Source organism: Balaenoptera ricei, chromosome 9 (assembly GCF_028023285.1).
Source record: "Balaenoptera ricei isolate mBalRic1 chromosome 9, mBalRic1.hap2, whole genome shotgun sequence".
NCBI lineage: Eukaryota > Metazoa > Chordata > Mammalia > Artiodactyla > Balaenopteridae > Balaenoptera > Balaenoptera ricei.
In genome coordinates, this window is record NC_082647.1 from 68,697,826 (window position 1) to 68,721,059 (window position 23,234).

Genomic DNA, 23,234 nt, shown 5'->3' on the forward strand with positions numbered 1-23,234 from the left:
ATAAAGACAAACAAATAAACATCTATTTCTATCTTGAAAACAAAGATAAAAAGGGAAGTGACTGGAGAGTTTTGGTATTTACTAGATAATTTACACTAGGGATTAGCAGAGTTTCGATACATCAACAAAAGTCTCTAAACAAAATGTTAGAAAAGAAGAAATAAATAAAGATAGGATGAGAGAAGAGAGGCATATGAAAAGATCTAAAAATTTGGTATGGTAAAGAGGAACAATGGGGAAAAAAAGGAAATTAAAAGAATGAATAACTGCAGGCTCAGGGTGGCAGATAAAATATTTATTTTTTAAAAAGTGTATCTATAGTAGCATTGGAAAAGTAAAAAACGAGGAATAGAAATGAAATTAAATCACAAATTAGAGTAGTAAAGAGACCTTACAGAATAGAACAACTCAGAAAGCAATACATTGAAAGGGAACTGCTGCAAAAGGCACCCTCTGCCCCCATGGCTGACCCAGGATCAGGGATGGCACAGCTAGAAACAGGGATGGGAAGAGTTACGACACGTGAGGCCAGCTATGGGATTAAGTGAAGGATTACAGCATAGCCTGGCCAGGGTCCCATTTCAGAAGAGCTACCTGGGGCGTTTGCCTCCTGGCTAACAACTGAGGAACGGTTCTCTAACAGAAGTGCACGTCTACCACTGGGCATGCAGCCTGGGCACTGGCATCAGATATAAAACAGGGCATTCTCATAGTTATCGAGATGAAAGTAGAAATTCAATACAATTCCATTCAAACTCATACTTTAAAAACTCAAGACAATAACAACACATTGAAGAGAGTAAATGTCATTAAATTTTGAGAGAATAATTAGGGAGTTACAGTATATAAAACAGTCTCCAGTGAGAATCAACAAATAGATCCATGAAGCAAAGGAAAGGGCAGCAACAGTCTAACATATACATTATTTCACCATATATGAAGTATGTCAAATCAGTGGTGAAACAGTGAACAAATGAACAGCTTTCATTGGGACAGCTAGATTTCAATCTGAAGGAAAAAAATGTTCCATGCCTACCTCATCCTAGTCTGTCAATGCACCTCTAAGAAAAATGTAACCTTTAAAGATTAAAGGTTAGAAATTGAAAACAAAATGAAAAATTAATAAAAGATATAAAAATATTTCAGTAATTTTGGCTTGAGGAAAGGTTTTTCTAAAATATAAAGTTGAGAAATCATTCAGTGTAGAATTAGCAATGAAAATTTTATATATTTATATGGACAAGAAAAAGAACAAAATATACAAACTGAAAGCACACAGAAAAAATGAGAAGAAAACACTTGCAATATATATAAAATGATGATAATATTTATACAATAAGATTTAAAAATGAACACAAAAAAGATAAATCAAAAGGAAAATAGGCAAATAAAAGAGCATACGTGTAAAACCGATAGCTAGTGGGAAGCAGCCGCATAGCACAGGGAGATTAGCTGGGTGCTTTGTGACCACCTAGAGGGGTGGGATAGGGAGGGTGAGCGGGAGATGCAAGAGGGAAGAGATATGGGGGTATATGTATATGTATAGCTGATTCGCTTTGTTATAAAGAGGAAACTAACACACCATTGTAAAGCAATTATACTCCAATAAAGATGTTAAAAAAAAAAAAGAGCATACGCTTTACATAAGAAATCAAAAGTTTAGTATATATAAGACAAAATGCTTGTTTGGAGCATCTGTTGGTTTTGCCTTATTTGACTGTGGGCAAACATGCTGCTGAATACAGTTTTGGTATGTCTATCAAACAAGGAAACCAACTGCATTGACCCAAACAATGCGGTAGGCACGTGGCCAAACCTAGGCCTATGAGACACTTCTTTTCTAAATTTGAAAAACGTGAAACACAAAGATCATGATAGGTTGCTGGTGCAAAAAACTAATGCTTGTCTAAGAATTTAAAGTAATTATTATAAATTTAATGGGGAAGTTACCCTAATTGTAGCATATCAATATGGCCTATAATACCTATTACATAGTAATTAATCTACTAAATCAGTGGTTCTCCATGCTGTCTCCACATAATCAGCTGGGGAGCTTTTAAGAAATTGAAGTGCCTAGGTCCACCACTCAGATATTCTGAATCTGGCTATACTCCCAACCCCTCCTTCCACCCATACCTATGCCCTCATAGGGAGTTCTCCATTTTCACTGTTTAAGGATAAAAAAACGGATTTACCAGTGCCTCTCCATGATATATCAGAAGTAGCTGGTGGTAGGCTGCTATGGCAGTACAAATAAACTGGGAATAATTTGAGGACAGAAAAGAATGCCATTTGACCTCTGGGCAGTATCTCAAACAATAAAATGTCCTGTTTACCTTTTCTGGACAGAGAGATGTTTAGAGTTTAGGAAACATACCAATTCAATAGTACTGACTAACAAATATTTCTCACACTATTAAGGACTCGGAAAGGATAACAATGGAGAATTAGTGATGGAAGCAAAATTTATATAAATGAATTTCTCAGAATGGACCCATAATTGGGAGTATAATTGCTCCAAAGAAATGCCAGTTAGCATGTTTTCTTAGTCACTCCCAGTGAGTGTTCAAAACACTCATGTTCATGTTGGTAGGGTTGGAAGCTTTGGAAGGGATAAACAACATGAATTTATCTTCAACAAGAAGAATAGGTACTGACTCTGGAGTACTCAACTGTCATCAAATGAACCAATTAGTGAATTCCAATATGTTGCTATACCTCAAGGGAACCTAAGCCAGCTACTTAAGGGTAGCCTAAAATCCCTGGACCCTTTCCATAATGCAACTGCAGCCATTTGTCCTCACTAACTAGACATTTGTTCTAGCAATTGGATTTACTTTTCTTTCCCATTATGCCTGTGTCAATGGTCATAGCAAATGACTTACTGAATGGCTTAACCACTATCATAGTGTCTCACATATTGCTGTCTCCTTTCAAGGAATACCGTTCACAGAGAAGGAAGAAAGACAGTGGGCTGATGCCCCTGTGACATAAAGGCCTTCTTATATGTTTTATCAGGGAGAAACAGTTGTCCATAGAACACTGAAATAATCTACTAGAGACTCAGTCACTGAATAGTGGGAGCACTTAAATGGTGTATGATCAAACAGCTGTATCATGTGCTCTGAACTATACGATGCTGCTTTACCCAATTCAGAAAACATGGTTCTGGAACCCAAATGTAAAGCTTGGTGATGAAACTTACAATTACACTTAATACTCACTGTGAATCTTAAATTTATGTGTCAAATTGGCTGGGCCACGGATGCCCAGAAAGTTGATCAAGCATTATTTTGAGTGTTTCTGCGAGGGTATTTTTAGGTGAGATTTAACATTTAAATCAGTAGACTTCATAAAGCAGACTGCCCTCGCTAATGGGTGACCCCCATCTAATCAGCTGAAGGCCTGATAGAACAAAAGGCAGACCCTAACCGAAGAAAGAGAGAATTCTCCAGCCTGATCACCTTTGAACTGGGATGCTGATTCTTCCTAGTTCTACAGCAGCTTGCCAGCCTTTGGACTCAAACTGGAACATCAAATTACAGATTTGGATTTGTCAGCCTCAATTAGCATGTGAGCCAATTCCTTATAATAAATTTCTCTCTATACATATATACTATTGGTCTGTTTTACTAAAAGAACACTGACTAATACATTCACTTTCAAATATTTTGCTTCACATTCCCTTGGTTTTGAACCCTTATGGTTGAGATGTGTTAACACCAAAGAGGAATGCTAGCATATGAGACAGTAAAATTTTCATTGAATTGAAGCTAACACTTGGACATTTTGAGGCTCCTCATACCACTAGACTAACAGGCAAAAAGACAGATAGGATGTTGACTGGTATAACTGACTCTGATTCCCAAGGAGAAATTAGGTTTCCTGCTATATAATGGGAAAAGGGAGTACTAATAGGACCTCTACTCCGATCATTGGTTTAGTTGTAAGGGCTAGGTTACATACAGTCACAAACAACCCAAAATCTTCGTGGCATAATCTTACAGAGGCTTCTTTATTATCCATTCTACAGGGACGTGGGATAAGCGGGGCTGGGGGTAGGGGCTCTCTCGCGCTGTTTTCACTCTGGCATCCAAGCTAACCAACAGGCCAATATAGAATACTGCTGGTCACTGTGGTAGAGGAAAAGAAAGAGTGGAAAATTTACTTTCTGCTCACAGTTTATTGTAAGAGAAAGCCATATAGCCACTCTTAGTACCTAAGGTGAAAGGACTGAAATCAAGATCACGTGCCTGGCAGAAGGCCTGGAAATATTTGATAAACAGTACTAATACTGTCAGGTACTACCATGCCTGTCATTCAAGGCACACGAGAAACAAATTCAGCCCTATACAAGCAGTACTACCAAAATCTCAGACCTATCAGGTAAAAATATTTGAGTCACTACGCTGGGGAAACATTTCCAAGAAGCTGACAAATGTTTTATGTTTCAGCTACAGTTTTCAATCAGTAGTAAAACCAGGACTATAGACTTTACATATGTTTTATTCTTTGTATTATTAAGAATATCATTTAATGAAATTCATATTTATAGTTAAATATGTAATTTTCTCATTACATTTCTGTATACTGAGACCAAATGGATGAAGGGAAAGGAGAAAATAGTCATCTCCAGAGATGTTTTAGAGAACCAGGACTTGAAGCTGGATATAGAAACAATATGAGACTTGGAGTTGTCTACATTTTAGGAGGATGTGTATTTTTGGCTACATATTTAGCAGTAGCAATATGTTGATTGGTATTTTTTTTTTCAACTTTTATGTTCGGAAAAGAAGAGCTATTGGATAACTCAATGGTTGGACCGTGGTGAACACCTATTGTTTATTCCCACCAAGAATTCATCTTTCATCCTCAGGTTATATAGCACCCTCATTTGGCTTTGAGGAGACAAACAATTTAGATAATAGTCTTGACAGGACTTTAGTCAAGATGCTCCGTCCCAAAGTAGCCAAGGCTGTGGCATGGGAAACAAGAGAGGCTAATAAATATGCTTCTCCTGGGGATATAAATTTTGAATATAGAAGCAAGAATACCAGCAGCAATTGGAATCAATTTCTCTTAGTAGTAACTCCTACGGACTCTGTCCTTTTAGTCATAATTTCCTCAAATTGTCCTGATTCCTATCCTTTCTGAAACATAGTTCTTCATCTTTCCATTAATTATATGAGCTACTTCATAATTTTCCAATAAACTCTATTTGGGATCATAAGGCAGATTATATTTCTGTTGTTTATAGAAAAGTCAATCTAACTAATGCCATATTCAACTTTATAATTGATTAGCCATGCAAATAAAAATGATATATTTTCACCTAGTACATTTAACAATAATAAAAATTACTGACGATAGCCAATTTAAAGGAGGGCATGGGAAATAAAACATTATATATTGCTGCTGGGATTATAATTTGATACAAACTTTTTGTATAGTAATTTGGCAGAACCTGAGAAATAAAATTGAAAATATTTGAATATGCTTCTAAAAACAGATAAATTGATAGACATTAACTTAAATTATGCCAATTATTTAAAAGTGCAGGCAATATAAATATTTCCCAATAACAGAATAGTTAACAAAACTATGGAATACTGTGCAGCTCTTAAAAACATTTAAACTGACCAATATCTACTGAACTCAAACAATATCCACCATATGCTTGAGTAAAAGGAAGCAAGTTGCAGAGCAATAAAAAAACTACAGTCTAAGTTATATTAAAAAATCTATTTATCTATGCAACACATATATGTGTATCTATATATGAATACATTGTATATATGTGAATACATTCTATACATACAGTAGTTTTTATATTTATAGAAGTTCTTGAAGGATACGCACAAACAATTCACAATAATATCCTTGAGAGGTGGTAGTGCTTAAAGTGGGGCCCCTAACTTAATTTCTAAATAATATTCATTGTAGCGTGGAATTATACAAGTACACTTATTACTTTTATTTTTCAGTATATTAAACTAGAGAAGATAATAGGATGGCTAACAGTTAAAGAGTAAAAGGAAACATGTAATACATATTTAAAGTGGAGTAGGAAAAAAAATGAAATGAAATGAGAAAACAAGGCTAAAATCAAGGTTATTGCAATAAATTTACAGAGCCACAAAGTGATTATGTTATTGATTATTAATTAATAAATGATATTGATAACAAATAACAGTCATTGAGGACACATTATGTGGTAAGCACATTTTTATATGCTTCATGGGTAACACCCAACTTAGTTTTATAACTAGCCTATGAGGCAGGTACTATTCCTTCATTTCACGGAAAAGACCATGACGACACAGGGTGTTTAAATGATAAGGTTTAAAATGAGCAGAGTCATTAGGTATTTAGTTTAACTATAAAAATACAAGCAAATCCTGGATTTACTTGGTCTGGTGGAGCTACAGAGGTCTTGGAGTAGCTAAACTTCTTAATGCAAAATTCCTTAATCCTGCAGATTAAGAGCTACTTCTTTGAAGTTCAGAGAATATTAAAGAACAAGAAAAAGAGGCATCTTGACTGAGCTTCTGTGTGAATATCAAGACTTTACTTTTTCTTGTCTTTATCTAGACTGGAACTTCCAGCATGTGGCTCACCTAGCCAATAATCTGATCATGATCCTCTACCTGGTGGAGTCTGGAGTTTGACAAAGGCAGTGTTCTGAACTAAATTCCTGTGGTGAGCCTGCCTTCTACAGCAAGGATGTTCCACACATCATGGCTCAGCATTTGGGAACTGGCCCTGCACAACAGGTAGCAGGCAATGGAAGAAAAAGATGAGTATAATTGTGGGAGCCTGTGCTAATTAATTGCATATTATTTACATTTATCTAACATGAGATACGATGGCATAAATTTTATGCTGAGCATTTAAAAGACAATTTTAACATTTGGTTTCTCATTTCTGAGAATAACCTAGAAGACTTATTTTAATCATACTGATTTTTTTTTAAAGAAGTTTATTTTTAGAGCTTTTCTCTACTTCATCTGGTCTAATGTTTACTATCATGTTCATAGAGAGAAATCAGATCAGTGGAAGAAAATGACATTAATTAGTTAACTAGGCCAAATTAACAATGAATTATTTCAGTGCGTACTTGTGATATCAAAAGTATATGGTATCTGTTGAAAAATAATTGTATTTCACTACATCTTGCCTATTAATAAAGTATCTTATAAAAGAGTGATATGTATTAGAGTTTGTAAGTAGTAAATGAAAAAATCATTATGATTTCCATTCTTTGTCAACCAGAAGAATTAAAAATTAAAAAAAAAATTTTTTTATTCTGTAGTAGACCCATGTCCTATATTTAACAAACGGAAGGAGAGCAGTTCTTCTAACACATAGATGGTTCAGTAATTTAAGGACCCAGCTAATATATGTGTATGTTTGTGGTGTGATTATTCTTATTAACATTATTACTAGCAGTATGAGAATTACTTCACAATATTTAGAAAGGAGGAAAATCTTACTGAAACAGGCCATTTTGAAAAACAGCACCTGCATTAGTTTCTCTTATGTAGTTGATATTCAATGTTGTTTTGTATACTAATCTGGCTGCTGTATTTGAATAACATTACTTCTAGGTTTGCCTGGCTGCTTATTTAATTAATCAGTATTAAATGAATTAATGGTAATAATATATATAGGCTTACCCTGGCATTGGTCCATGTCCAGCAAGACTGTAAACCTGACGAGGATTTAGTAGATATTGGAATTTTCTGTAAATTCTATAAAGATGAAAATATGGAAGGAAAAAATAAAATTTAGTGATATCTCCAAATTTTTATTCTAAATATGCACATGCATTTAGAACACTCTCTATCCTGCTTTTGAATATTATTTAGCTAATAAGATTTCAAATAAATATTTTAAAATATCAGTATACAATTAGTTAAATATCTTCTCTTAATAGATCCTTGGGAAATTTACAGATTATTGGGCCAATCTAACAGAGATGAAAGTTAGTTATCCCATATATAAAATGGGATTGGACACTGTATGCATGAAAGTAAAGACTGTGACTTCAGTTGCTTAATTATTTCACATAAACAATCATCTTGATGAGCTAGATCACAAAATTGCTAAACTATTTCTACAGGCACATATTAAACATTTCATTTTTTTCTGAAAGAACTCGATCTTTGCATAACAAATGCAACAGAAATGTTTCTAAGTACACACACATCCCATATCAGAATTCTGAGACAAAATATTAAAAGTGAAGGAATATATTTAGTTTTTAAAATTAGTTTTTATATATACATGTGAAAATATTACTATATATCTTAACATATTCATATTATGTGTACTGAAACTCTCCAAATATCTACTTATATCCTTCCACTTTCTTGTGCAATACCCTCACATTCTAGATCTTGAATAATGATATCACCTACCGTCTCAAGAATGATCTTAGAGTCATTCTCAGTACTTCCTTTTCCCCAGCACCTGAAATCAAGGACAATCCTGTACCCTCTAACTGGGTAATGTCTATCATACCTGGTTATTCTCACTGCCTTACAAGTTCTCTCACCAGCTCTGTAAAAGTCTTGCCTATTCAGCCTTCTTCTGTACTTCTGTTTAAGTACAGTCACGTTGTTTCCATGATGAAAAGTTCCTGCCAGTGGCAAGTTACTTATAAAATATTTTATTATATTTAAAATAGTTTATCTCGTCTTTCTCCTCCTTCCTCTTAAACTTCAACCTCGCTGAATATCTCCTGGTTCCCTACCAAAACACCACACCCCCTTCCACACATCTGTCTTTTTTCTTCCTTCACCTGGCAAACATCTACTTATATCAGAACCAACTCAAAAGCTAGACTTCTGAGTCTTCAGACAATCATTTCTTCCTCTGAACTTCCATAGCACTTTTATTTTAAACATTCCTAGCTTAGCTTTTGCCTTGGGGTTGCTGTAGTAAATCTGTTTATGTGTCTGCCTCCCTGTATGACTGTGTCTTCTGTCTCATCCCCAGTTCCTAGTAGAGACTGGATTCCCTCAGGTGTTGCTGTCTGAATGATGTGTGAACATTTTCACACCTGTTGACTGGTATGGGAAACTATGTGTGAATATACAATTCTGTTACCTTTTTCTGCTTATCTAATACATCAAAGAAGAAAACCTACATATTTTGAAAGGAAAACCCTGAATAGAATTCCATTATTTGTGAAAGATGCTTCTTATGCATTCAGGAGAATTTATGACTGCATTAATAATAGATCTCCTTTAAACATATTTACAATTCTTTTGACTTTGAATGGTCCCTGTTAGTGTATAAAGGACAAAGCATAAGTGGGTGTGCATATAGGAGCACTCAAATATCCTCCCTCCCCCCCATTAAATTTAATTTACTGATGACTTCAGTGTATCTATCTGTAGATATATATTTTTTAATTTAAAGAAAATTATTTTTATGTACTGGGAGAAGAGGGAGGCAGATATTCAATTAAGGGTCATTCTACATGATTAACTTTATCTTAATTTGAGGGGAATGTTTCCATTTGAAATATATTTTTTTTCACTTGATACTTCATTTGTTTCTAATTTCCAACATGAATTTAAGTCTCATCTAATGCTTTGTGAAGAGTTTACTTCTTTTTCAAGATATCCATAATATATACAACTAACAAACTGTGAGTAGGAAAGGAGAAAATAATTTTAGCATCATTATTTAATTATTATTTTATATACCTAAAAGTGAGGCAACTATTCTCTTTAATAAAGCATTGTAAATAGTTTATATTATTAAGTCACTAGTTATTTAAAATAACTTGTCTTGTTTAGCAGAGTTAAAAGTATAACTATACGGTGATAAAAGGGAAAACTTTTTAAGCAGAAATAATATTTTGTTGAATGGAAAATGACCATTCTTCATTTAATTGAAATGAAGCTGGAAAGTTAAACGGTAGGAAAGGAAATTACTTTTCAAAATTCCTTTATTCATGGAAACATTTCAATTTCATTATTTGGTGAAACCACAATGTAAATTTCTATTTTTATTATCATAGCGTCTGTGTGAGTGCTTTTATCTGATTGCTCATTTTTTGGCTGGAATTAGTTAAGAGTTCTAGAAATTATTAAGACAGGTACAACTGCATTTCTGTTTCTGACACTCCTTAGAAGGACATAAGATTTACTCTTCAATGTGGTGACTTTCAGATTTTTATTAAATATTATGATTTAATCGTTAATTTTACAAAAAGGAAAATTTTTTGTTGTCCACATGAATACTGAGATACCTGATAATGCAGCTCATTATTATTCTGATTAAATATACTGTGCTTCTCCAGGATATATGGCATCATGTTCTCCAAATGAACATGCAGAAAATCATTGTAATATATTTTGTCTAGAAGCTGGATATAAATTCTGTTTCTAACTACTGGGCAATCATTTACCTGAAGTCACCTTGTTGACCATTTAGAGAACCACTTTTCATTCAACAGTATTTATGGAGCCGTGTTGTATGCAAAGCTCTTTGTTAATGGCTAGGGGTGATAGGCAGGGTAGAGAGAATTCAGACACCTGAGATATGATAATAAAAATATTTACAAAAGGCCATTATTATATTAAAATTTCAACTGTAAAAACAAGGAGAGCATACCAATATACATTGTTATATAGAGATGATAGCACCACTTATTTCACATTAAAATTAGTGAACCATGAGGGATAATATTTTTAGATGTTTTTATACTATAAATTTAGTTTATCTTTTTACAGATATATAACATAGTAAATAAATGTGATTTTTAAAAACATACCGTTCTCCTTGCTTCCCACCACTTTTGGGGTTCACAAAAACTAAAAGTGGATGAGTACCAGGAACAGGAGTGATCTAGAAGAAAAGTTGAATATGTGGACAAATTATTTATATTAGATATAAAGAGAACCCCCTGTTATTTCTAAGTCATGAAATGCCAATTAGCAAATTCAAGAATATGGTTCTTTTGTTCTGTAATGTGGAGAGATAGAGGATAGATAACAGATCTAATTAGCAACATAATTAAATCCTGTGCTTTGACTCCATATATATCAAAATAAATACCCACTCCACTAAGAGAGGTGATTTTCTAGCTAGGAATAGGGCAGAGGGGAAGGCAGCTATGAAAAGGGAATAACCTCTCAATAGCTATGAGATGAAAACAATAGGTACAATTCGTGGGATCGTGAGTAAACCATCCAGAATAGAGCAGATTATGGTGGTAAAAAAGATTAGAAAAGAAAGGGATCAAAGTATAAGTGAGCCCTACTCTTACAGACAATCCCTACTTTAGAGCTTTATAGCACATTTGGAATCCATCTTCCCAACCACTTGTGAACTAGAATCTAAATAAGATGGTTTGAGGCCACTTTCGGTCAGAGTCCCCATCTATACAATGTTTCCTCCATGCTTTCTTTTCCTGCTTGAGAAGAGATGCCAGTTAATCCAGTCTATTTGCTAAACAGGAATCCATTAAATTGATTGTGTCCCTATATGCCATGCCCTGCTTTCATCACTATATATTCTCGATTTAACCAAAAAAAGTGCTGTCCTAGTGGAGCTTATATTCTGGTGGAGAAACAGACAAGAAACAAACAAATAGGGACTTCCCTAGTAGTCCCGTGATTAAGAATCCACCTTCCAATGCAGGGGACACAGGTTCAATCCCTGGTCAGGGAACTATGATCCCACATGCCGCAGGGAAGCCCACGTGCCACAACTAGAGAGAAGCCCGTGCTGCAGGGAAAGACCCCACATGCTGCAGCGAAGATCCCACGTGCTGCAACTAAAACCTGACGCAGCCAAATAAATAAAAATTTTTTAAAAAGAGAAACAAACAAATAAATATACATTTAGTAGTGAAAAGTATCACCAGAAATAAAGCAGGTAAGGTGCTAGCACTTCATCGGTCAGGGGCAGAAATTGTTTTTGATAGAGTGGCAAAGGAGAACACTTGTATTTTACTTGAATTCAATGTTAAGAGGTAAGCTGTTTTAAATAAGAGTATTCCTATTCAGTGTATACCTATGTAACTCCCATCTAAACACAGTTTGATAAAACAATATTTTAATAACAAAAATATGCAACCAATGCAGTCCTCTAAATACTAAGTTGAAAAGTTTTAGATCAGTTTACTTTTTGAAAGTAGAGTCAAAGTGTCCTTCATTGCTCTGGTATTTTTCCCTTAGAAAGTACCTGAAATATTTAATGAGAAGACTAAAAACAACCATTTCACCATATCATGTTCTTCCTTTTGTTTAAACAATATAAGTTAAAATACCTTACCAACATATTTTCCTCCAATTCTTGTGAAATGCCATTTTTCTAATGAGTATAGGCACTGGGAAATTGTTGAAATCTTCACACTATATGAGAAGGTTGAGTAAAATATTCTCAATTCTTATACTCTTACCTACCTTGTTCCCATTACAATCTATTCTTTCTGACTCTGTTTTACTTCCTCTTGTAAAGAGGACACATGGGTTTTGTGCCTGATTTGTCTCTCATTCAGTTGGGAGATGAGATGGATGAGCTGGATCTGTAGTAACTTCTCAGCTCTTCTCCCCAGAACTCCATGTGCTCAATCAGTTACTGGACAGAAAGTACCTACTAGCTTAAGACATTGTGCTATAAACTTGCAATGTGACTTCCCCCTCCTCCCATTAAAATAAACACCAAAACACACCTCTGACTACTAGTGTTCAGTTTCCTTTACTTCTCATTCTATTACAAAATCAGAGAGAACTCCTAAAGTTTTCACATGCAAAAAGTAAGACTAACAAACGTGGATTTTAGTTGATTTTTGCATTTAATTTGAATTGTTATTCCTTATTTTTAAAGAGAGGTGAGATTCTCAAGGTAAATAAAATATTTTAGAAAAACATAACATCTGAATCCAAATACTAATTAGGATGATCATCCCAAAATTCAATATTCAGCTTACCATTACATGAGATTACATTAAGTTCATTTGGGCAAATTTTCATATTCATTTGAAAATATATTTTGGAGTAACTTTCAGAAATATTTATTAATTGAAATATTTAAAGGCATAATTATGATTTATCAAATAAAGGACAGTACCACGCTATAGAAAATTGTGTTCTGAGGAAACACTAGTACAAACAAATAAAGATCCCACTAGACTATATTATAGTCTGTAGAGGACCTGAAAATATAAAAACCTAGATGTCATTTTTAGGGCTGAGTAGATGGATAATTAGATCAAATGGATTAGAAAAATAGGAGGGAATCTAGATAAAGAATTTAGGATAACGATGATACTCTACAAGTGATAAAAGTCAAGAACCCAAAATGGAAGTACAGGAAATAATAAAATCAAATTAGCAAACTTTTCCTCACTTATCCCCTTAACATAAATTATGCTTGTAAAATAAGACTGTATAAAAATTAAAAATTGCAAACTTTAGATATTTATTTGTAAGTTATCAGGGACTGTGGAATAGCGCCCCTTTGACAATGATTCTAACAGATAAAACACCTGACCTAATGTAGCCTCCATTTAAGGAGTAGTATGTGATTCAATATCAAAACCACTAAAACTCTGGTGTTAGGGGATCATTTAATGGTGGTATTTATACAAGAAATGTCAAGGTTTCAGGCAAATCGGCATCTTTTTCAGTGCTCATTCAAAAAGCTTTTAAATTCTGCTAAACTTTGTTACTATAAAAAGAAGGTCAATCTAGCAGAGTAAATTTAGGTGCCAGGAGACCAAAGGCAGCATGTTTTAGATTTGAGAGCCAAAGACCTACAGTACTGCATAGCCATTTTCAAATCTACAAGTTAAAAATAAACAGCTTCTGTGTTCACTAATAGTCCTGAAATAAGAAGCAGCATCTTAGTGGTAGAGACTGCAATTTGTCACTTAATTCTCATATTCCTCTTCATCCTTAGTAAAAGAACCCTGAGTTTTAGGATTGTCTACATATGAGTACATTCTCTTATGTAAACATAGCAGGACCACCAAAATAGAGAACTTAACACGATTCTGGACTAGCTTCTTTTGTCATAAAAGCCATTATTGAGACAACTGGTGAAACTTGAATGGGATCTAAGGATTAGATAGCACTAATGTATCAATTTTATATTCAAGTTCACTAATTCTCTTTTGAACTGTATCTAATATAGTCTTTAACAGGACAAATTTTGTTTTTTTACTTTCATACAATAATTCTGAAATAAGATGTAAAACTCAGTTATTTTGGAAAGTGATGTACTGTCATCCTAAAATGTCATATGCATTTTGTTAGCGATTTTAGTGGGATGGGAAGCAGTTAGACAAAAATACAAGTATTTTTAAAATTCTGTTAGCCTAAAACTATTTGATCTTGGAAGTAAATATTTTTATAGCACTTGAAGTAATTTCACGTGGAACAGTATATAAAACAGATGAAAAGCAAATTACTATGTCTGAAGTGTGAAAGAACCCTGAACCTGTTCTCAGCTTCCCATCACCCCACTCTTGTGCTTGAGGCATCTCTACAGAGTCCTGGGCTTCTGAAAACAGTTTTTTTAAAAAAAACATCGGGATAGGGTAATACAGTATAACAAAGAAAATACTGACGGTGGGAGAAAGTGTTCAGGAATATTTTACAGCATGTGTGGTACTTGAAATCTCGCAGAATGGTTGTAAATTAGGTGTGAAGGACACTGCAATAGCAAACGCAATGGATTCTTCTCTATAAAGAATAGAGCTAATCACGTGAGATTGTATTTACTCACATAAAGGGGCAGTTTCAATCATATACAGTAAACATTGAAGAATAGGACTTTAGGTTCAGACTGGTTTGGGATCCCAGTTCAACCATTCGTTTCTACAGATACGCTCTCCCTTAGTGCCATCAATACGCCTTTCACTCCCAAATTCATATCTGTCCTCACCCCTGAATTCTAGATTCACATATTTGTCTGCCTGCTTGACATTTCCATTTGGATATCTAACAGCATCAGAAATTTCGCTCCAAACTTTATTCATCCAGACCCTTTTCCATCTCAGTCAATGGCAACTTCATCATTTCAGTTCCATGGGCCAAAGTTCTTGGAGATGTCCCTACTCTTCACTTCTTAATGAGGCCTAATCCCACTATCTGACTTAAAATTATAGACAACTCCAACTCTCAGCCCTGACACATCTTATCTTATTCAGTTCCATTTTTTTCATTCCATTTATAACCTAGCACATTATATGTATGGAGACATGGACTCATTTTAGAGGTTGTTACATACTCAAAGTACAGAATAGTAATTCTGGACTTAGAGACGGAGTTAAAATGACAGTGAAGAGCTGATTATAAGAATCAACAGGCCTGAGGATTCCAAGTGGGCATACACACACACACACATATCATCAAAGAAAAGGAGTTAATTTTATACACACTCTATATATTTCTCTATAGTGCGTATATGTATGTTTACAGTATTGGGAACTATAAGAATGAGATATTACAAATAATAAAGACAGTAGGGATAGAGAAAAGCAGTTGTGGTGGCGAAAACACTAGTTCAGTTTTAGATATTTCAGTATAAAAGTTCCCCTTTTTATCTTTTGCTAAGAGTATTACAAACTAGACTTTTTGGTTTGCAAGTGATGCTTATGCTTGGAAACTTTTTTCAAAGAATTAGGGACAAGGTAACGTCGGCTTAATACAGTTTAAACAACAGTTCTGTTTTTTTACTTATTTGTTCACATGTGGATAACCATCTGTATTTTCACATCTATTGCACGTTAAGGAATTGTAGTTTCAATTACATTTGATCATATGTATTAAGTGTAAACCTATGGTATGAGCGATGACAAAGACGGAGTACCTAACCACCTCTATTTGAAGTCCCCTAGGACTCGGGTTAATTAATGAGACTCATCCTAAGGTTATACATGATCTATTACTTCCTCTAATTAGAAATAATAATCCTGATCATTATGCTGGTTAGCTGGAAAGAAGTAAGATGAATGTGCTTAACTATGATTAATAGTCTTTAAGTAGTGTAGATCTCTTCTGTCACTGAGTTATATGCAAACTGGGCTGCAACTCAATGCTTTTTTATGATATATATAATTTTTAAAACTTGCAGAAAAAATTAATTTTCTGTAAGATCTTTTTACCTTTTATGATAAAGAATAAGCATTTTATTATTTTAAAATTGATTACCACAACAAAAATTACTTATTTTTCCATTTTGTATGAAATGGCTATCCAATAATTTTATTCTCTTACCTTTTAAATATTTTCTCCCAAATTATGTGAATACCTATGTGCATCATATTTTAGTCCATTCTGCTGAGGTGAAACAGACCACTGCATGTGATTATATACCAATTTTTTTTAATTTAAAAATGTTAATGATGATGATTACAGTACTTACTTACTGCTGTTTTATAAGGGCTGACGTCTTCCCTTTGCTAACTGACAACTTTATCTGACACTTTTATATGTCAAAGAAAGCTATGAAAAGTTATTATCTGGTTAGAGAAATGAAACACATCCACAGAGAAAGTTAATCACCTATTGTTTTTGATGTGACTAATTTAGTTGTAACAAGATTGAAAATTTTGGATCCTTTTTGAATAAAAAAGAAAACACAACTTACCTTGCTATGTCAGTTTAAAGTCTTTAGAACACTCTGCATGCAACATTTAATTTTGGTTCTGATGTCTGAGTAAAGTCAGATGTAACTATACAAATCTTAGGAAACTGAGACTAAAGCAGTTATAATTCTAGTTCATTCATGGTTTTTATTTCAATGTAATAGTACATGGAAGAGCAAGGTGGTCAGAAATTTAGTATTTCTAGACCTGTTAAAATTTGTTAACCAAGGAGATAGGGATCTTAGGAGTAAAACACACAAACCCTGAGTCAGATGGTCCTCATTCACACCTCACTAACTGTGAGGCCCTAGGAATAATTTGACTTCAGAACGTCAATATGCTCATTTTTAAAGTGGTAATAATAATATTTATCATGTGTTGGAGAGTTAAGAATTCATAATTATCTCATATGTTCATTGAGAGGTGTCACTTAATACACATAAAATATTATCACAGTGCCTAGCGTATACTGTTTAACAAATGATGCGTGTTTCCCTTCCATGTTGAGAAGTATGTGTCGAGCCATATGTAAAATATACCTGAATTTTAAAATTAGGTTTCCCTTTTGTTATTTTCATTGCAGGAACCCAGAGCGACTAAAGATTTAAACTAATCGATATTGTCAATTGACTTATTAAAACTACAAACGCTGATTATTTTCCACTAAAAATTTCACAGGATCATTTAACAAACTAAAAGCTTTTGCTATCAAAATTATGAATAGATTTCATATTTGGGGCTTTCAATGAGATTGCTTAACACCCAAGTATGCCTTTCAAAAGGTGTGGACACTGATTTTCTCTTTCGATAATTAACTTCTACACTCTCTAACCAATGTAAAAAAATTTATTGTTCCAAATTTCCTCTTTCTACATTTGAGTTTAATAATTAATAATACTCTATTCACAATGTGTTTTATTACATCAAAACAAAGCAGTAACCTGGTTATTAATATTTAAGCAATAATTATTAAATTTTCAATGAGATATTCAAAACAATGAAGAAGCAAGCATTTAGGCAACTACTGTGTGCACTCAACTGTGCTTGTAAATTAAGAAATATAAAAGACATAATAACCCACAGAATCACAGACACAATAATAAATGAAAAAAAGATATAAAATCATGTATACTGAACACAAGTATGTGACATAATATATCTTTGTGTGGTAAGAAGTTGGTAAATTTTCTTGGAGAACATGAAACTTGAAGCATATTCTTAAGGAAAGGAATTAAAAATTGGAAGAGAGAAACGTATAGGTAGGAAAACAAAACAAAACAAAAGAACTTAATCCATAGATTATGCCAAATTCTTTGATTGTGTTCACGTTTGAGTGAGAAACAGAGGCAAATAATTACAATAGATTCAATCTGTAGGATGTCTTAAAATACAGATGGAAAGAAATGTTACTTTTGATGTCAGAGACCCTAGGGGTAATTTAGAGGTTTTTAAAGTACTCAAAACATGATTTTGAGCTACCTGTGTTAACTTAAACAAGAAATATACATGGAGTTTCAACTTCAACTTAAAATATTGGAAAATATGGATAAATTATAATAGATTTTTTTAAATAAACTTTCTTTTTAAAAAAATTAATTTATTTATGGCTGTGTTGGGTCTTCGTTGCTGTGCGCGGGCTTTCTCTAGCTGTGGTGAGTGGGGGCTACTCTTCGTTGTGGAGCATGGGCTCTAGGCGTGTGGGCTTCAGTAGTTGTGGCACTCGGGCTCAGTAGTTGTGGCTCGTGGGCTCTATAGCGCAGGCTCAATAGTTGTGGCACGTGGGCTTAGTTGCTCCGAGGCATGTGCGATCTTCCCGGACCAGGGCTCGAACCCATGTCCCCTGCATTGGCAGGCGGATTCTTAACCACTGTGTCACCAGGGAAGCCCAGATTCTTTATTTTTATTATTGATTTAGAAAAAAATTCCACACAAGTAGAGTTGATTTTATTATTTTCTGAAGACATTTTGTGAGTCAAAATCACTTCCAAATAGATATAATAATATGTACGGAGAACGTACACTTGGAAATAAATAATGCATATGTATATAATAAAGGTGTATATTTAGTAATAATTTGCAAAAACTTCAGATTGACACAAGATCTCTTACCAAGTTGAGTTTAAATGGAGATAACATCGTAAATGATTAATCCAATCAGAATGTCACTCTGTCAATCAACTATAAAATTGACATCTTGATAAATTAATAAAAATGTTTCTGAAATTGTCAACTGAACAAATTTGCACATTAAATAAACATGTTGATAGCTGGACATATGCCCTTCTAAGAGCATGGAAGTAACAAATATGAACGCTACAAACATTTGGATTAAAAAAATCATACCTGTAGGCCTTGTCCATCCATAGTAACGGAGTTGGCTCTTTGCATTTTGTTCTTGTCAATCACTTTGTTTGGCTGCTGGGAACCACCCTTTTCCTTTTTCACTGTTGCTTGTCTTTCCTGTAAGGAAAAAATCTTTTATAAAAATACTGAATTGTTTCACTACAATGGGCAACATAGAGAAGAATTTCATGGCTACAAACTTGGGCCCAGGTTCCAAATTTGGCGTTTCTAGTGAATAATATGACAGCTAATGTCTTCTACTGGCTCAAAATATATGATAGATGTATGATCAAAATATCAGTTAAAGAAAGGATGTGAAAGAAAACCAAACTGTATTATCCCTAGGTACCCAATTATGACTATGTTAAAAGTTATTAAAGAACACTAAAGCTAATCATTTTCATAAACAATGGTGCAGATAATAATACAGGATTGTAATGTAAAGGATTTGGTACTGAGCACTGAAAATAATGCTTAAAAATACATGCAATATTGAAAATGAATACATGATGGACCCTTAAGCTACTATTGATTATCAAGAATGGCACATAACTTAAAACACACATTCCATCCCAGCTAATTGCTATGCTCGCCATAATAGAAAAATTTTTTATAGTGGTCTTCTTCCTGTTTCTATTTCCTCTCTTTTCACTCTTTTCAACACAACCCAATAAACTTTTATCACCATTAATCCACTAAATCAGCTTTTATTAAAATCACCAATGACCTGCTCATTTGCGCCTCACCTGTTGGTCAGTCTTCATCTTCTCAATTTTTAAGCAGTGTTTGACAGAATTGACATCTACCCTCTAGAAAACATGCCTCAGCTGGGTTCTGGGACACTTCTTTCTCTTAGCTCTCCTCTTACTTGACTAACTGCTCCCTTATAGTCTTTTTTGTTGATTTCTCCTCCAGCTTTATAATCTGTAACGTTTAACACTTGGCCTCTCCCTTGGACCGCTCATCTCCACAATCTATACTCACTCCCTAGGTAACTTCATTTAAAACCAAGGCTTTCAATTTCACTTTGATAATGAAGACTTGCCTACCCACCTTAAAAATAAATCCCAAACTAGACGATTATTCACCACATCCATCATTACATGGTTTAAGCACCCGTCATCTTATTTGCCTTAATTATCGTAGCCATCACCTTAATGGACCAAACAGCTTCCATCTTTTGTCTCCCTACGGTCAATTTTCTATATAACAGCCACACTTATCCCTTTTTACTCCACTCCAGCTACAACTACCTCACCTTTGTTTCTTGATCACAACATTTGTGCTCTTAACACAAAGATCTTGCAACCACTCTGAACTCTGCTGGACTGTTCCTCTTGCTCCTGGTCAAATGTTACACAGGTTACTCTATTCCTCTGTGTGTGTGTGTGTGTGTGTGTGTGTGTGTGTACTGTTTCACGTCAGATCCTACCTAGGTCAGTGCCTGATAAAATCACCATAAATGAATGCGGAAATAAATTAATCTTAACACTAAAAAATCAAAAATTTTAAAGTGCCTGAAATATTGTGTTGAGAAGGACTCCTGGGGCATGTCTACGTTTGTTGTGAAAAATTGTCCTGATCAATTAGCAATGTCTGCCATGTGTGCTTAAAAGTTTGAGTGCCACCTATTTCCTATCACTTATTCAGATATATATACATTTCTGTTCCTATATTTACATGTATCTTGTCGATTACTTTTCAATTACTGTAATTTAGGAAAATATTTTTAAGTGGAAATATTTGAAAAGTAAAGCTCTTTTAAAATATATTAGGGCCAGATGGAACAGAAAACGTCTCAGACCAAAATAAATGCTAATCAGTATAGTCCTTTTATAGTCCTTGCAATTTCATGGTGCAAAAATACTGAATATATTTTTTGTGTGGCTGAAAATGGATGGTGTAATAGGATTCCTGAAATTCAAATTCTTTGGAAAATGATGTACTTTCATATAAGCATAATTTCTGGCAAAAATATTGATATTTTAAAAAATAGATCATTTTTTCTAAGCTTGCAAATAACATTTTGTCCATAGATAGTTAAGGGTATAATGCATAAATGAGTGAATTATAGGATGAGGTTTGGAATCAGACATCCCAAGTGGAATCCCATCTCTGCTACTTAAATACTATGTAGACTTAGAGAACGTACTCTTATTCAAAATGGAGTTAGTAATACCTATTTCTCAAAGTTGTGTATGGCTTGACAGAAAATGTATAAAGTTCTAATATTGTGCCTATATTAGTGTATGTGCTCAATAAATGAAAGTTATTGTGAATTATGTAAAATAGGTATGGTTCTCCCATTAGGGTGCTCATTAATGTCACCATTATGCAAAATGTTTGTTATATTTCCAAATACATATATATGAAAAAATCCACTAGTTACAACAGGCATATGTTTAAATAAGTAAAGCTCAATGTTTATATTAGAAAATCCATAGCAGCTTGTGCTGAGTGCAAGCATGTGACACTGTTGGTGGGTATGGGAATAATTTTTTTCTGGGTTCTAGCATGGAGGTAAATAAAATAAAACATGGGAACAATGTTCTATAAAAATCTACATTTTTTATAGAAGGAAAAATTTTATAGAAAATTTTATAGAAAAATCTACAATCTATAACTATAGAAAGTTATAACTTAGCTTATATGTCTTATATTCTGCCATGTAATCCAACAATTGTTATTTAGTATTTAATTCCTAAATGCTTAGGTTATAAGAACTAAATAAAATTTAAGTTCTTAGGTTATAAGAACTCAAATAAAATTTTAGTCACATTGGAACTTGGTATTTTTGACCAGACTGTTTATAAATGTAATTCTGGAAATTTAAGACATGTAAGTATATGTCTGTAAAGAGTTACCAAATTATCTATTAATATTATTTTATTCTTAGCTATGCAGATGGCTAGGGAGACTCCTGTGTGGTGAGAATCTCCAGCTAGCAGATAGCACTTGATTAAGTGGTTTCATGTCTCTCCAGGGAGTCATCCCTCTGAGTAAATTGTGGATTAAACTAAAGTAATGCTTTCTAGTAGCAACTGTGAAATATAAAAAGAAATTTTAAAACTCTAAATTGTGTTTTCAATTGATAAGATTTTCTTTTTGAAATCTAGACTCATAAGAGGTATATACCAAGTTAATAAAAAAATCTTCAGTCTATCCATTGGCAGGTGAATTTTATTATATAATCTGGATAATACTAAAACTTACATTTATTTAAACACACACACACACACACACACACACACACACAATCAAGAAAAGCAAGTGGTTTCTTTGTTTGAGGGAAATATGCTTAGCGGGTAGAATTTGTGGAATTAATCAAGGCTGACAATTTAAAAACAGGAGAGACTCATAATCATTTAATTTTTCCCATGGTTTTCTTTTTATTATACTCATTTGTTTTATGTTTATTTCCAAATTGTATGGAAGTCTCTCTGAGCTATTCACTATTTTACTTAAGCAGCATAAGCTAACAGGAGGGTAGTTGGATACTTTTTCCTATTTCCACTAAGAAAATCTTTACTTCTTTCCTATTTTATATGAGGGACAGGAAGGGTGAAGCAATTGCATCTTTGAAAAATCTGATGTTCACAAAAATTTCACTGGCCTCTTCTGGGGGTTAATTCACCCTGACTGACTGAGTTCTATGATGATATTTAAGAAAGTTACTTCCTATGTTGAAGTTATTGAAAAGTTTCAGGAAGAGCTCACCAGCATTATTTTGCACCTTTATTCAGGATAAAATTGATCTCTGATAATAGGGGGCAGTGCTTATCACATCACCGTCAGTTCTTTTCTCTAAGTTTTTGGGCTCTAAATCACAAAATAAATTACTTTGTTATAATTAAGGCAAATTTTCTTCTGCTAGATAAATTATCCCAAATATAAAGAGTTGGAAAATGATTGCTTTAATCAATAGAAATTATTCAAACACTGAAAAGGGTTACTCTAACAAAAAAATCATGAAAGAATATAGAACATATAACAACAAAATATAAAATACAGTTATTGATATTTCAGCATTTTCAAATATCAACCATTTGTGTTTGCTATGCAGACATTTAAAATACAGAATTCAATGTTTTGTGATCCTTAGACTCTACAAGTAGCACAACAGATCTTAACTGGGGAATATATTGTATTAGAATTCCAAAAGAATAATCATCATAATGAACAGAGAAGAAAAGCTGAAAGGCCATTCACAGAAAACAGAAAGATGAAATAAATGAAATAAAAAGATGGCACTTTAAATATGTGCTCTAAAAAAAGT

General features: G+C 33.7%; 1 protein-coding gene across 7 annotated transcripts in view; it reads right to left on the reverse strand.

The window, feature by feature from the left end:
- The window catches only part of DGKB (diacylglycerol kinase beta), a 639,765-nt gene that overhangs the window by 417,612 nt on the left and 198,919 nt on the right, over window positions 1-23,234 (reverse strand). For all 7 annotated transcript variants that reach the window (XM_059932825.1, XM_059932829.1, XM_059932827.1 and 4 more), the window contains 3 exons: window positions 18,959-19,075; window positions 10,790-10,863; window positions 7,677-7,751 (listed from right to left, as the gene is read on the reverse strand). In XM_059932825.1, the coding sequence (XP_059788808.1) occupies window positions 7,677-7,751; window positions 10,790-10,863; window positions 18,959-19,075 (266 nt within the window). The remainder of the gene's footprint in view (window positions 1-7,676; window positions 7,752-10,789; window positions 10,864-18,958; window positions 19,076-23,234) is intronic.